The following is a 15,880-nucleotide window of genomic DNA, read 5'->3' as shown; positions in this document are numbered from 1 at the left end:
TTGAGATCAACCTGACCAACACGGAGAAACTCCATCTCTACTAAAAATACAAAATTAGCCGGGTGTGGTGGTGCATGACTGTAATCTCAGCTACTCAGGAAGGCTGAGACCGGAGAACTGCTTGAACTCGGGAGGCAGAGGTTGTGGTGAGCCGAGATCACGCCATTGCACTCCAGCCTGGACAATAAGAGTGAAAACTCAGTCTCAAAAAAAAAAGAAAAAAAAAGAAAAAAATTATGTTATTTTATTCTTTTTTTTTTTTTTTTGAGACAGAGTCTTGCTCTGTCACCCAGGCTAGAGTACAGTGGCATGATCACAGCTCACTGCAGCCTCTGCCTCCTGGGTTCAAGCCATTCTCCTGCCTCAGCTTCCCAAGTAGCTGGGACTACAGGCGTGTGCTACCACACCCAGCTAAGTTTTGTGGTTTTTTTTAGTAGAGACGGGGTTTCACTATATGTTGGCCAGGCTGGTCTCAAACTCCCGACCTCAGGTGATCCGCCCGCCTTGGCCTCCCAAAGTGCTGGGGTTACAGGTGTGAGCCACCATGCCTGGCCATTGTTATTTTATTTTTAGTTTATTTTTTGAGGCAGGGTTTCACTCCATCATCCAGGCTAGAGTGCAGTGATGTGATCATAGCTCACTGCAGCCTCGACTTCCTGGGCTCAAGTGATCCTCCAACCTCAGCCTCCTGAGTAGCTAGGACTAAAAGCTTGAGCCAACACACCTGGCCACATTTTTCTTATTCATCAGTTGATGAACATTTGATTTGTATCTACCTTTTGGCTCTTATGACTAATGCTGCTTTGAACACTCATGCACATGTTTTGGTGTAGACATATGTTTTCATATCTCTTGAGTGTATACCTAGGAGTGGAATTGCTGGGTAATATGGAAAGTCTGTATTTAACATGTTGAATGTACTGCCAAACTGTTTTCCAAAGTGGTTGCTTCATTTTGGATTCCCACCAGCAATATATGAGGTATCCAATTTCTCCATGTTCTCACCAACACTTGTTATTATGTGTCGTTTTTATTTATTAGAGCTGTCCTAATGGGTGTGAAGTGCTGCTTCATTGTGGTTCTGATTTACATTTCCCTAATGGCTAATGTTGTTGAACATATTTTCTTGTGCTTATTGGCCACTTATCTATCTTCTTTGGAAAAATGTTTATTTAAATCATTTACCCATTTTTTAATTGGTTGACTTAATTTGTCTTATTATTGGGTTGTAAGAGTTATGCACATGCGCACATACATATATATTTACAGATGGGGTCTCTCTGTGTTGCCCAGGCTGGTCGCAAACTTCTGGGCTCAAGCAATTCTCACACCTCAGCCTCCCGAAGTACCGGGATTACAGGCATGAGCCACTGTGGCTGACCTAGAGTTTTTGTTTTTGTTTTTGTTTTGAGATGAAGTCTTACTCTGTCACTCAGGCTGGAGTGCAATGGCGCAATCTCGGCTCACTGCAACCTCTGCCTCCCAGGTTCAAGTGATTCTCCTCCCTCAGCCTCTCTAGTAGCTGGGATTACAGGTGCCAGCCATCATGCCCTGTTAACTTTGTATTTTAAGTAGAGACAGGCTTCACCATGTTAGTCAGGCTGGTCTCGAATGCCTGATCTCAGGGGATCCACCCGCCTCGGCTTCCCAAAGTGCTGGGGTTACAGGCGTGAGCCACCGCACCTGGCCTAGAGTTCTTTATATATTTTGGATACAAGTTCCTTACCGGATACACGATTTACAAATATTTTTCTCCCATTCTGTGGGTTGTCTTTGTTTTTCTTTGTTTTTTAAGAAACGAGGGACTGGGTGTGGTGGTTCATGCTTGTAACTCCAGCGCTTTGGGAGGCCAAGGCGGGTGGATCACCTGAGGTTAGGAGTTGGAGACCAGCCTGGCCAACATGGTGAAACCCTGTCTCTACTAAAAATACAAGAATTAGCCAGGCGTGGTGGCACATGCCTGTAATCCCAGCTACTCAGGAGGCTGAGGCAGGAGAATTGCTTGAACCCGAGAGGTGGAGGTTGCAGTGAGCCAAGATCACGCCAGTGCACTCCAGCCTGGGTGACAGAGAGAGTGCCCCAACTCAAAAAAAAAAGAAAAGAAAAGAAAAAAAAAGAAAAGAAAAGAAAAGAAGGAGGGAGGGGGAGGGGAGGGGAGGGGACAGGAGAGGAGAGGAGAGGAGAGGAGAGGAGAGGAGAGAGATCTCACTGTGTTGCCCAGGTTGGGCTGGGTTCAAGTGATCCTCCCACCTCAGCCTCTTGACTAGCTAGAACTATAGGTACACACCACTGTGTCTGACTGACTTTCTCGATGATTTCATTTAAAGCATAAAAATTGTTAACTTTGAGAAAGTCCAGCTTATTTTTCCTTTGGTTGCTTGAGGTTTGAGTGTTATAATGTCATATCAAAAAAGCCGTTGCCTCATGGAAGATTTACTCCCATTTTTCTTTTCTCAGAGCTTTATAGTTTTAGTTCTTACACTTAGGTCATTGATCCGTTTTGAGTTAATTTTTTTTTTTTTTTTTTTTTTGATACGGAGTCTTGCTCTATTGCCCAGGCTGGAGTCCAATGGCACAATCTCGGCTCACTGCAACCTCTGCCTCCTGGGTTCAAGTGATTTTCCTGCCTCAGCCTCCCAAGTAGCTGGGATTACAAGTGCCAAACACTACACCCAGCTAATTTTTGGATTTTCAGTAGAGATGGGGTTTCACCATGTTGGCCAGGTTACTCTCAAATTCCTTTTTTTTTTTTTTTTTTTTTGAGACAGAGTCTCATTCTATTGCCCAGGTTAGAGTGCAATGGCGCGATCATGGCGCAATCTCGGCCCATTGAAACCTCTGCCTCCCGGGTTCAAGTGATTCTCCTGCCTCAGCCTTCTGAGTAGCTGGGATTATAGGCACGTACCACCATGCCCAGTTAATTTTTGTATTTTTAGTAGAGATGGGATTTCACCTTGTTGGCCAGGCTGGTCTTAAACTCCTGGCCTTGTGATCCACCCACCTCAGCCTCTCAAAGTGCTGGGATTACAGGCGTCAGCCACCACACCTGGCCCATTTTGAGTTAATTTTTGTAGATGGTGTGAGGGAGAGGCCCAACTTTATTCTCTGTGTGTGGATCCAGTTCTTCCAACATCATTTGTGGAAAAGACTGTTCTTTCCCCATTAAATAATTTTGGTACCCTTGTCAAAAGTCAGTTGATTTTTGACAGTATTGTCAATAATCAGTACTGTATAATTAGTTGATTATATAGTATGTGTGAAGGTTTATTTGTGAGCTCTCTATTTTATTCTAGTCTATTCAATCCATTGGCCTATATGTCTGTCCTTATGCCAGTAAAAGCCATGAAGTTTTGGAATAACTCTTATGCCACCATTGTAACTGGAATAGGGAGGCGTCAGGGATTAAGTGAGACATGGGGAGGGAGAAAGGTGAATGAAAGGAGAGACAGGAACCTACCTATTATTTGCCTACATTTGTTTTTTTGTTTTTCTGTTGTTGAGATGGAGTTTCGCTCTTCTTGGCCAGGCTGGAGTGCGATGGCATGATCTTGGCTCACTGCAACCTCCACCTCCCAGGTTCGAGCAATTTTCCTGCCTCAGCTTCCCGAGTAGCTGGAATCACAGGTGCGTGCCACCATGCCCGGCTAATTCTTGTATTTTTAGTAGAGACGGGGTTTTGCTTTGTTGGCCAGGCTGGTCTCAAACTCCTAACCTCAGGTGATCCTCCCGCCTCGGCCTCCCAAAATGTTGGGATTACTGGTGTGAGCCACCGCACCCAGCCTATTTGCTTAAATTTGAATACCCTAAAAGTACCAACCTTGCACAGGCATAAGCAATCATCACCCCAGGGACTAGACCACGAGGACTGCTCGCTTTTGGAGAGCTGAAATCAAGCGGTGGAACAGAACAACTAGACTGACTTCCTAATGTTTGGGACTTGTCCTTCTCAGTCCCACCCTTTTAATCTGAAGCCTTTAGTTGGGGACATTGCCAGGACTTGTATGGACCTTGCAAATTTAGCAGAGTTGGGGTTGGGGTGGTGGAAGCAGAAATAAGTTTTGGGTCAATCAGCGAGCCTCTCAGTTGCCTCCTAAGTGTGTTCAGGGTCAGGATCCCACTCCCTGGCAATATTAATCTGTAAAAGAAAGCCAGCGAGTTAAGGAATAATTGCAAACTCTTACAATATTCCTTCTAGGACTGCAAACATAGGATGTTTCTGGAGACCAGAACCGCTGTTTACTTCTGTTATTTTAAGTACCACTCAGGCTACAGTGAAAAAAATGTTCTGGTACCAAAGTTCATCTCTTGGCATTTTCTGCCTTTCCTTGTCCCCTTCTCTCTCCCTCAAAGTTCATATCTTGGCATTTTCTGCCTTTCCTTGTCCCCTCTCTCTCCCTCCCTCCCTCCCTTCCCCTCTCTCCCCTGCCTGGCTCCTCCTCCTTCTCCTTCTCTTAACCATTTCCTGCCCTCCACTGCCCACTCACCCAGATGTATCTACTGTCCTGGATTTGGTAGAGATCACTCCTCTTCTTGGTTTTATATCTTGACTAATTAGTCAGAAACCCATTAACAGTATAATGGTATTTTTGCCTACTTTAATATTTTATATAAATGTGTCACATTACATGCATTCTTCTGCAATTTACCTTCTATTTTGGTCAATGTCATGTTTGTGACATTTATGTGTCTTGACTGGAGTAGCTGGGGTATGGCATCTTATTGTTTGACTACAAGGCAATTTATCCACTTGTCCTGCTCAAAGGCCACCTCCCCAGAGCAGCCTTCCCTGACCTGACCATTCATCCAAAGTAGACCTTTTACTGTCCTTTTCCTCTTCTTCTTCCTTTTCCTATTCCTCTTCTTCCTTTTTTTTTTTTTTTTTTTTTTTTTTTTGAGACCGAGTCTGGCTCTGTTGCCCAGGCTGGAGTACAGCGGCCGGATCTCAGCTCACTACAAGCTCCGCCTCCCGGATTCACGCCATTCTCCTGCCTCAGCCTCCGCACGAGCTGGGACTACAGGCGCCGGCCACCTCGCCCGGCTAGTTTTTTGTATTTTTTAGTAGAGACGGGGTTTCACCGTGTTAGCCAGGATGGTCTCGATCTCCTGACCTCGTGATCTGCCCGTCTTGGCCTCCCAAAGTGCTGGGATTACAGGCTTGAGCCACCGCGCCCGGCCCTCTTCTTCCTTTTAATAGAAACAGACACTGAGGGCTGGGTACGGTGTCTCACACCTGTAATCCCAGCACTTGGGGAGCCCGAGGAGGGCTGATTGCTTCAGCCCAGGAGTTCGAGACCAGCCTGGGCAACATGGTAAAATCCCATCTCTACAAAAGAAAAAAAACAAAAATTAGCCAGGTGTGGTGGTGTGTGCTTGTTGTTCCAGGAGGCTGAGGTGGGATCACCTGAGCCTGGGAGGTGGAGGTTGCAGTGAGCTGAGATTGCACCACTGCACTCCAGCCTGGGTGACAGAGTGAGAAAAAAGAAAGAGGAAGAAAGGAAGGGAGGAAGAGAGGAAGGGAGGAAGGGAGGGAGAGAGGGAGGGAGGGAGGAGACACACTGAGGGAAAACACCAGCTTCCAGAAGCACATCTAGCCCCTGCTAACTCTGGCTCTAGCCCTCTTTTATTGGACATGTGGCAGAGAAAAAGTGTGCGCGTTTAGGTGGGACAAGAAGCAGAGGCCAAGATGGGCTTAGACAGGTAACATCCATTGGGAGAGAAAGCAGGAAAAGGTGGGGAGGACCTTCACACTGAGATGCAGGTCTGACTCCTGTGGAAGGAGAGAAGGAAGGAGGGGTGTGGTGTGTAGGAAGATTCAAAGTCTGCAATGTAGCTCCAAGAAAAGTAGCCAAGCTGATGGTGAGTCCTCAAGCCAAAGATGCACATCCTGCCAGAATGAACCCACCTCACTGCCCCTGTGATGCCCACTGCATGCTGAAGAGGAGCCACAGGAAGTGAGACCTCTTTGTGAGTGCGGTGATGGCAGAGCAAGGACAGCAGGGCATTCTCACAGCCGGCCCTGCCATTCTAGCCAGTGGCTTCCTTCCTGCTGTCTGGCCACAGGTGCTTAACGAGGTTGAGACCTGGCTGATGAATCCACCCTCAGAAATCCTTCCACTTATCTAAATCAAAGTGCTTTCGCAGAGACGATGACTTCAGAGTGAGGAGAAGAGACCCCCCGCCCCAATCCACCCCAAACAGACCCAAATCCAAACCCTGAACTCTGAACCCAAGTTTTGCAGGGGAGAGGCTGCCAAACCTCTTGGGCCCTGTGTTTTTGACAGAATATTACTTTTAGAAAAAGGAGAAGAGTGACAAGGTAATAAATGTTTTAACCTGTCTTTGTTTCACCCTTCTCTGAGGAAGCAGTAATGAGGTATTGAAAAAAAGTGTGAGATGGAAATTATGATTTTTTTCCCTCAACATTATTTCGAAAAATTCCAAACCTATGTAAAAGGTGAAAGAATGGGCAGTCACAGTGGCTCAAGCCTGCAATCCCAGCACTTTAGGATGCTGAGGTGGATGGATTGCTTGAGCTCAGGAGTTTGAGACCAGCCCAGGCAATATGGTGAAACCCCATCTCTACTAAAAATCCAAAAGTTAGCTGGGTGTGGTGGCACATGCCTGCAGTCCCAGCTACTTTGGAGGCTGAGGTGGGAGGATTGCTTGAGCCCAAGAGGTCGAGGCTGCAGTGAGCTGAGATCGTGCCACTGCACTTCAGCCTGGGCAACACAGTGAGACTCTTAAAAAAAAAAAAGGGCCAGGCACAGTGGCTCACGCCTGTAATCCCAGCACTTTGGGAGGCCAAGGTGGGCATATCACCTGAGGTCGGGAGTTCAAGACCGGCCTGACCAACATGGAGAAACCCCGTCTCTACTAAAAATATAAAATTAGCCGGGCGTGGTGGCGCACGCGTGTAATCCCAGCTCCTGGGGAGGCTGAGACAGGAGAATCGCTTGAACCCAGGAGGTGGAGGTTGCGGTGAGCTAAGATCGTGCCATCGCACTCCAGCTTGGGCAACAAGAGCGAAACTCCGTCTCAAAAAAAAAAAAATGGTGAAAGAACGATTTAATATACCCTTTACCTGGATTCCCCAATTATTAATATTTTTCTATGCTTTATCTGTGTAATAATAAACATATTAGTATTTTTCTGTGCTTTTCTTTTCTGAACCATTTGGAAGTCAATGACAGACCTCCAATAATTCATCACTGAGCACCCCAGCATACATATATCTCAAGAGTATGAACATTCTCCTATATGACCACAATGCCATTATCATTCCTAAGAAAATGAACATTTATTCAATAATACCCTTTAATTTACAGTCTTTATTTCAATTTCCCCATTGACTCTATAGTGACAGAAACCACATCTGTGGTTGCCTGGGGTCAGGGAGGTGTTGAAAGTAAAGGGCACAAGGGAACTTTCTGGGGTGACAAATGTTAGATGCTTGATTAGGAGTGGTAGTTACATGTATGTAAAATTGCCGAAACTCAGAACTGGATGCCTTTGATTTGATATAAATTATATCTTAATAAGATTGATTTTTACCGATTTTACCAGTAGTCCCTTAAGTGTCTGATAGGAAATTTTACCCCAATCTAGGATTGTATCAAAGTTCCTGCATTTCATTTGTCTTCTCCTCAGTCTTCCCTAATCTAGAACATTCCCTCCTGCTTATTTTGTTTTCATGGCATGGATTGAAAAAAAAAAAGGCGGACGTGGGCAGATCGCTTGAAGTCAGTAGTTTGAGACCAGCCTGGCCAACATGGTGAAACCCCTTCTCTACTAAAAATACAAAAATTAGCCAGGTGTACGTGCTTGAACCGAGGAGGCAGAGGTTGCAATGAGCCGAGATTATGCCACTGCACTCCAGCCTGAGTTAACAGAGCGAGACTTTGTCTCAGGGGGGCGGGGGGAAGCCAAGTCAGTTGTCTTGTCTTCCAGAATGTCTGTTTCCTCATTACTGGATTCAAGTTACTTTTTTTTTCTTTTTTTGAGACAGGATCTCACTCTGTGGCCCAGGCTGGAGTGCTGGAGTGCAGTAGCTTGATCATGGTTCATTGTAGCCTTGATCTCCCAGGCACAAAAGATTCTCCCAGCTCAGCCTCCCCAGTAGCTGGTACTATGGGCATGTGCCACCATGGCTGGCTAATTTTTATTTTTACTAGAGATGGGGTATCGTCACGTTGCCCAGACTGGCACATTTTCTATAATACTGTAGAGGTAATGCTGGGTCCTTCTTATCACCCCAGGCGCCATATGGAGCCAGTCTGTCACAGTACTGGCTAGGCTCACTCACCTTGTATGTTCTCTGCTATAGACTCGGGTCAATCATTCCTGCAGGAAGCCCCTGGTTCTTGACAGTAGGTTGTGACAGGTATAACTAGAACAGCCACATTCTAGCCATGAAGAGGGAGGACAGGGCAAAGGAAAGCATGTCCTGATCCTAAGGGACACCTTCAGAACTGGAATGAACCACTTCTGCTGTCTACCCGTGGTGAGTTCCATTGCACTCAACGTTGACCTTCATGGAAACCCTTCTACGTTGCTGGTGGGTTCCTGGACGCCCAAGTGAGGGCCTATAAAGGTCTGCTCTGTACCTCTGGTGAGCTCTTCTAAACCCATGGTATTTCTATACGGCCAATACGATCTCATCTATACCTGTGGTGTCTTCTACACCCACAGTGAGCTCCCTTCCCTCCAGGAGGAGTTCTACTGGAATGGGCTCTCTACCTGCAGTGGGATCTCACTTATACCTGTCTTAACATCTTCACCTGTGGAGAGCTCTTCAACGCCCGAGGTGATCTTAGATCATGATTGCTCCAAACCTGTGGAGAGCATTTGAAATACCCATACTGAGTTCCTCTCCACACACAATAAGCTCCCCTGCCTTCTGGTGATGCATCCCTCTCCCCGTGGAGTGTGATCTGGTCCATGTCTGTGGCCTACTCTATGTTCACGGTGAGCTCTATTACCCATGGAGAGTTCCTAAGCAGGGGTGGGGCATTGCTTTTCATCCAAACCTTTCTCAGCCATGGGGATCTCATCTATACCCCCAGTGAGTTCTACGTCCATGTTTCCAACCACCCTGACAGTTCTTGCACTAACTGTTCTGTCTACTAGCTCCCCCAACTGCATGAACCACAGCCTTAAATGTCTCCTGCACCAAGCTGCTTCTTCTGCACACCCTAATCTTGTGGCTCTCACCTGTTTTCCTAGCTTAATTAACAGAATGACCTTCATCCAAGATGGAAACCTCAGTTGGCCTTGGGCTCCCCCTTTGCCTCCAACCCCAATACAAAGAGCCAGATGCCCTCAAGTTTTTATTATCTTTTAAATCTGGGTGTGTAGGATCTCTCGTAGCTTTGATAGTAGTTCAGGTTTACCAGTCCTCTTTTGCTTAAATCATTTCTACAGGTCTGTTTTACTGGTCTTGTTATCTGTTTTTCTGGTCTTGTTATCTGTTTTTTTCACTTCAACACTCCCCTCTGCTTTTTGAGGGGACTTCCTATAAAACAAAAATTAAGCAAACTGTTAATAGTGGTTAACATGAGTAGGGGAGGGGAGGGGATAATAGGAAACATGTCTATTTCTGACATGATTGGACTTTTTAAATAAAAAGGTATACATTTTCTATTATCAGAAAAATTAGTAAATAAGACAGTAGGCTGCCTTTTGTCTTCAGGATACACTTCAAACTTCATTTGTAGCCAACATTCCCCTGAAAAGGACTCTTGCATTCCTCGCATGGAATTTCTTCATTCCCAACAATGCCTCACTTTTCCTGTTGGGCCACAGTGTTTGCTGGCCTGACAAATACAGTGTCCTCACAGCCTTTTTCCTCTGCTTTCGCAATCCTAGTGTTCCATGCAGGATCAGAAAGCACTGAGGGCATTCGGTGCACAAATGGATTTGACAAAAGTACCCAGATGAATAGGTCTTTGGAAGGGCTGGGGGAATAGGAGTCAGGGACAACTCTGGATCCACAGGGTTCAGGAACAATCTGCTGAAGCTGTCATCCAAGAATTAGAAAGCTGCCACTGCCACAACCACTACTGTATCTCATCACCCACGAAGCTGAAAACCAGACACTGGAATGCTGGTCAGTCATTCCAACTGGCTGGCATGTCTCTTCAAATTTTCTTATCCACAGCCACTGTAGTAGGAAGGTGCCCCTACCTCATGCTGCCTTCCAAACTGAATATGCACTCAGAAAGCTAGCTGCAAGGGAGTCGAGTAGTTTTCAGCTTTCTAGCCTCTATAGTGAAGGACAGGCACAAAAGCAAGTGAGATGGAAATCAAGGGCCAACTGATAGTGCCCAATGCAGATACTGCTGGGAAAAGTCAAGAACAGAGGAAAGGTTGGCTCTATAGGCCTTGACTCTCAGGCCATGCAACAGAAGGGCTGCAGAAGTGACATAACAAATGCCTAGTTTCAGAAAAAACACTCCTAGAGAGTTGGCCATGAGGTGGGACTGAAATAGGTCAAGGCCAAAGGCAATGCAAAAGCCTCCATAAGCATCAAAGGAAGACAGGAAAGAGAAGGTTCTAAGAGACAGGAAATATGTCCAAGAATTGGGCGTTCAGAATAGGACCCCAAATTATATTCTGAGTATAACTCCTCCAAAACCCTCCAGTCCGCTTTGGTTTCTAGAGACTATAAATTGCTCTAAAGTTACCTATAGGGAATACATCACCAGCACCATTTAAGAAGAATCAGGGACAACAATAATGCTTTAGGAATACATAGGACACAAGGTACTTCAATTTTCTCCTTTCCTCAACAGTTTTATTGCCTTTTAAGAAAATTTTTGTAAAATATAAATACAAAGGCAGAGAATTTACTTACAAAGTTAAAACACAGATTTCAAACATAAACACACGATTCAGAAAATTTTAGTTTTATGTACATTTCCGAGCAACCTCAACATATTATGTTAGTTTTCAATATTTTACAGGGTACAGAAAAAAATAGCTCAAAGTCTTCTTTAAATAAGAGCATAAAATGTTTAAACATATAAACAATCCGGTTTGATGCGTGAAAACTAATTTCACAGCTTTTAAATTAGGATATAAAAGTTTCATACAATTAGTTGTTGTGTGTGGATATGGTTTGAATTTATATTACACACTACTGGATTACATCCAATAGCATATACCTGGCCCGAGCAGGTACTCTGTAAACAAAACAAAGTTATATCACCAAGTGCCTTCCCCAAATTCGCTCCCTCAAACCAGCCACACAGTTCTGACCACTCTACACAGTCATGGCCTCTGTCATCAGAGCTTTGTATGAAATTAAGTCAAAGTGTGGAGCTTCTTTTACTCATTTTTTTTTCTCCTTAAAAAAGAAAAGAAACAAATGTTCCAAGTAAAAACAAACATATCCCAAAGCATGTGTGCATTGAAAAGTAAAGAAACATTGTAACAACTTCATAAAAACTGACTTAAAAGTTTAAAAGGAAAAAAACATGTTTCTAAGTCCTTCTGACTGGAGTAATTTCTCTTATATAAAGAAGAGATATTTTCATATGTAATAGTGTCCTTTCTTTACAGAAATAGTCGTATTATGACACATATGCACAAGGATTAACACTATAACACACTGTACACGGTGGGTCTGGCTTGCTCACCAGTAGTTGTCTGAGACCAGGTCACTGGGGTGGAGCCACTCTACAGAGGAGCCCAGCAGAGTCTGAATTTCGTTCGTGAATTCCACCAGATCTAACAACTCCTTACTTTCAGGGTTGAAGGCTTCCAGGTCTTTGGAGCAAGAGAACAAGAGACTTGCAGAAACCTGCCGATAAAATTCTGCCTCTGCAATGGTGACAATTTCCACGTTTGGAAAATTGCAGCGAAATATGCGAGAGGACATTTTCAATTTCTTAAGGACATCTGAAAGCAGTAGCCAGTTTCGCGGCCTACAAAACAGAAAGGAAAATGCTTTGAGTTTTCAGTAAAATGAAAAACGCTCCCAATATTAACTACCAGCCTGACTGGACCAGCCTCTAGCTATGTCCTTTCATTCTGCTCCCACTCCTCATTTCTCACCATACCTACTCTCTGATTGCCATTCTTTTTTAAGGTGAGGGAGAGTAACTACTTCTAGCAGTAGGAACTCTGGACTCATCTGTCCATCTAGGGAGGACCATCTGAATAAGCCCCATTTCTCCCCTTTCTGGTGGTAAAGTCCTGCTCATTCAGCTGTGACCACAACTCGGGTCAAGCCTATCCAAGTGCCCTGTTATCAACAGTCACTGGGGGAGTAAGTCTGTATCCCCACTTCTTTGATCTCTTCTCTCTTCAGACCCTCACTAACAGCATTATAAAAACAAAAGGCTGTCTCTCCTTTCCATTCAGGCATGTCCACTCCCATCCTTCCATTGTTTTGGGAGTGACACTTTGGAGAAGGAAAGTATTACATTCCTTGCATACAACCTACCATACTTTGTGATTTCCATCACTGTTTGTAATGGCATACATGTTTATAGCTTTGGGGCTGAAGAGGATGTTACTCATCAAGCAGCTCTGTCAACACACAGCAGAGCAAGTACACCCAAAGTGACTGGTCACTGGCATACAGGGGCTCAACCACAGGGGGCAGAGGGGATTAACTAAATCTGACGACACACCAATATCCTAAGTGTCATGTACAATGATTGTCCTAACCTTACACAAGGTGTTTTATCAGTGTAGTCCAGTACATCTCAAAACATTCTACAGTGGCCTGTTGCAGGGAGTCCTAGGGAGGACACCTTCTCAAAGTGTCTAAGGATTGAAGTATTCGAGGTGCTGACCCTTCCATAAAGTTCCAGTCACCCACTTCTCTGGGGAGTGACAAGCCTTGGTGTTAGTGATGAAGGCAGGTTTATACCATGCTGTGCCCCACCCCTCACCACATTGGGTATAAGGAAGCTGATGTGTACCCTTTCTGGAAAATATCTACTGCATTGTGTGAGGTTCATGGACAGTTAAGGAGTTCACTCACCCACCCACCCTCATCTGCTTAAAGGGCATTTCTAACTCCTGTCACCTCAAGAGCAGCTCAGCTAGTTTTCAACCACATGATAGCCATGCTCACCCTTGAGCCACAGATACTTGGATGTTATAACATGGTAACAGGGGGGTCTCTGAAAATTCAAATTCAAACACATCGCTATAGGCATCGTCATCATCATCCTGGTCTTCTGGTCCTGGGGGGTTGGCTAAAACATCATAGCCACTTTCATCATCTGGTTCTAATGGAGGGCAAATAAGAGAGGAAGGAATCAGTAAACTACACAGCACGATGTCCACAGTTGTCAACAACAACAAGGACTTTAACAAGATTCTTTCCCAAGTGAGTCCTGTTTCCAGTGCCCACCACCGGCTTTCCCTCACCCATACCAGACATAAATGGACTTGAATTTGTTCACCTCCTACTGAACTAGAGCAAACATTGCAGCTTACCACAAACAGAGCTGCCATAGAAGTCCCAAGTGCCACTGGTGTCATCATCACTGCGACCCTGTAGGTCATTTAAATAATCTGGAGAGAGAGAAAAATAAAAAAACAAGATAAAACCTACTGCCAAGAACAAAATGATGGCAGAGTCACGTGGCATTTTTTCCTATAAATTCATGACAGGCTGGCAGGTCATTTCCTGTCTTCCTATTTCTCAGCAAAATAAAGTAGCATTACACTTATGTATCTCTTTTGTTTTTTGGACAGAGTCTCGCTCTGTTGCCCAGGCTGGAGTGCAGTGGCACGATCTCGGCTCACTGCAGCCTCCACCTCCCGGGTTTAAGGGATTCTCCTGCCTCAGCCTCCCAAGCTGGGACTAGAGGCGCCCACCACTACCATGCCCAGTTAATTTTTGCATTTTTAGTAGAGACAGGGTTTTACCATGTTGGCCAGGTTGGTCTGGAACTGCTGATCTTGGGTGATCCGCCTGCCTAGGTCTCCCAAAGTGCTGGGATTACAGGCGTGAGCCAACTGTGTCCAGTCTACTTATGTATCTCTTCTTTGACAGCCTAACTAAGCTGCTTCTTTCAACAAGTGAGCGTAATTTAAGGTAAACAAGGGCGGGTCACCAGTGAGTTAGTGGCATTCTTTGGCAGGAAGTGCCTGACAAGGAATTTAAATGCAGGTGCCTGACACTCATGAAAACCTTGTGCTTCTGCTTTAGGGATTTTGTAATGCCCGGGGCTTAAGTCATGGGTTATCTGATGACCTAACACCATAAACCTGTCCAAATAATTTCATGTATGGAAGGTTTGAGTCATTTTTCCCAGACTCAGGATGTAATCCTATGAGCCATACCTAAGTTAAGAATGCATGTGTGGAAAATGAGAATAACTTTAGGAAATCTTTTAAAACATTAGGGTGAATAGATGACTTAGCTTCACTAGAATAAAGTCAAACCACACAAAAGTTCAAACACTCGGCTGCTCTCCTTTACAGTTTTGGCCTTTGTGATTTCTGCCTAGTCAAATTCCAATCATCTATTGTATCGAGTTACCATCTAATTTTTGAATAAGACCATTTCTTGAACTTTGTCATACCTGTTAAGAACTTTTCCATAAGTTCACTGTGGGTCATTTTCATGATGGTTCTACCTGAGTACGTAGCCAAGGTGGGGTCAGCACCGTAAGAGAGAAGTAGTCGGACAATTTCCAAGTGATCGTTCTCAACAGCATCGTGCAGAGGCCTAGGAAGAGAGGCGCAATAGAATTATGCTCACACAAGCCACACTTGCTTATAAAGCAGTTGTCTCCTTTAACAGCAACAGGCAAAGCTGGGTGCATGTGTACCTTGTGTACTGAGCCTCCTAAGAACAGTATTTCATCCAAGAGGTGTGCACAGTCACCACCACTGCACAGATAGGGAAACTGAGCTACAGTGACTGGCTCAAGGTCAAGCAATGAATCACTGTTATTTTGATGACTAACCCTTTACAAGGCAGATGAAGAGACTATTTCAGGCCTAAATCTCAAACCCAAATCTATCTTTTCTGGTGGGGAGAGGAGGTTGGGGAGGCGGGGGTGGACAGGGTCTCACTCCATTGCCCAGGCTGGAGTGCAGTGGGGTGGATCATGGCTCACTGCAGCCTCGATCTCCTGGGCTCAAGTGATCCTTCTGCCTCAGCCTCCTCAGTAGCTGGGACTATAGGCGCGTGCTACCATGCCTGGTTAATGTTTTTATTTTCTGTAGGGACGGGGTCTTACTACGTTTTCCAGGCCGGTCTTGAACTCCTAGGCTCAAGTGATCCTCCTGCCTTGGCCTCCGAAGTGCTGGGATTACAGACAAGAGAGCCACTGCCCAGCTGCAAACCCTATCTTTTTTTTTTTTTTCCTGAGATAGAGTCTCGCTCTGTCGCCCAGGCTGGAGTGCAGTGGCACGATCTCGACTCACTGCAAGCTCCGCTTCCCGGGTTCACAACATTCTCCTGCCTCAGCCTCCCCAGCAGTTGGGACTACAGGCGCCCGCCACCACACCCGGCTCATTTTTTGTATTTTTGTAGAGACGGGGTTTCACCATGTTAGCCAGGATGGTCTCGATCTCCTGACCTCGTGATCCACCTGCCTCGGCCTCCCAAAGTGCTGGGATTACAGGCGTGAGCCACCGCACCCGGCCTGCAAACCCTATCTTAATCCAAGGCCTAAGAAGGAAGTCAAGCCCAAAATGAAAACATTTTCAACAAATTTAAGTAGTCATGGACCATGTGAAGGTAACTTACAGGGGAAAAAAGAGATCCCATCATCATGGAAGCCAATACAACAAGCAATTGTCACACTATTAAAAACAAAAAACAAAAAACCCACCTCTGTTTTTAAAAGAAACTAGATGCAAAGAGATTAGCAGAGACTCTCCTGAAAGCCTGATCCCAGGACCTCAC

The 15,880-nt window shown here is 45.2% G+C and overlaps 1 protein-coding gene across 5 annotated transcripts in view; it reads right to left on the bottom strand.

Moving 5' to 3' along the window:
* Window positions 1–10,765: 10,765 nt before the first annotated feature.
* The window catches only part of BCOR (BCL6 corepressor), a 128,398-nt gene continuing 123,283 nt past the window's right edge, over window positions 10,766–15,880 (bottom strand). For all 5 annotated transcript variants that reach the window (XM_025373028.1, XM_025373027.1, XM_025373024.1 and 2 more), the window contains 4 exons: window positions 14,547–14,692; window positions 13,453–13,530; window positions 13,085–13,241; window positions 10,766–11,924 (listed from right to left, as the gene is read on the bottom strand). In XM_025373028.1, coding sequence (XP_025228813.1) covers window positions 11,633–11,924; window positions 13,085–13,241; window positions 13,453–13,530; window positions 14,547–14,692 — 673 coding nt within the window. In that variant the 3' untranslated portion in view covers window positions 10,766–11,632. The remainder of the gene's footprint in view (window positions 11,925–13,084; window positions 13,242–13,452; window positions 13,531–14,546; window positions 14,693–15,880) is intronic.

This window comes from Theropithecus gelada, chromosome X (assembly GCF_003255815.1).
Source record: "Theropithecus gelada isolate Dixy chromosome X, Tgel_1.0, whole genome shotgun sequence".
In the NCBI taxonomy this organism is placed as follows: Eukaryota; Metazoa; Chordata; class Mammalia; order Primates; family Cercopithecidae; genus Theropithecus; species Theropithecus gelada.
This window is presented reverse-complemented; position numbering and strand designations above follow the sequence as displayed.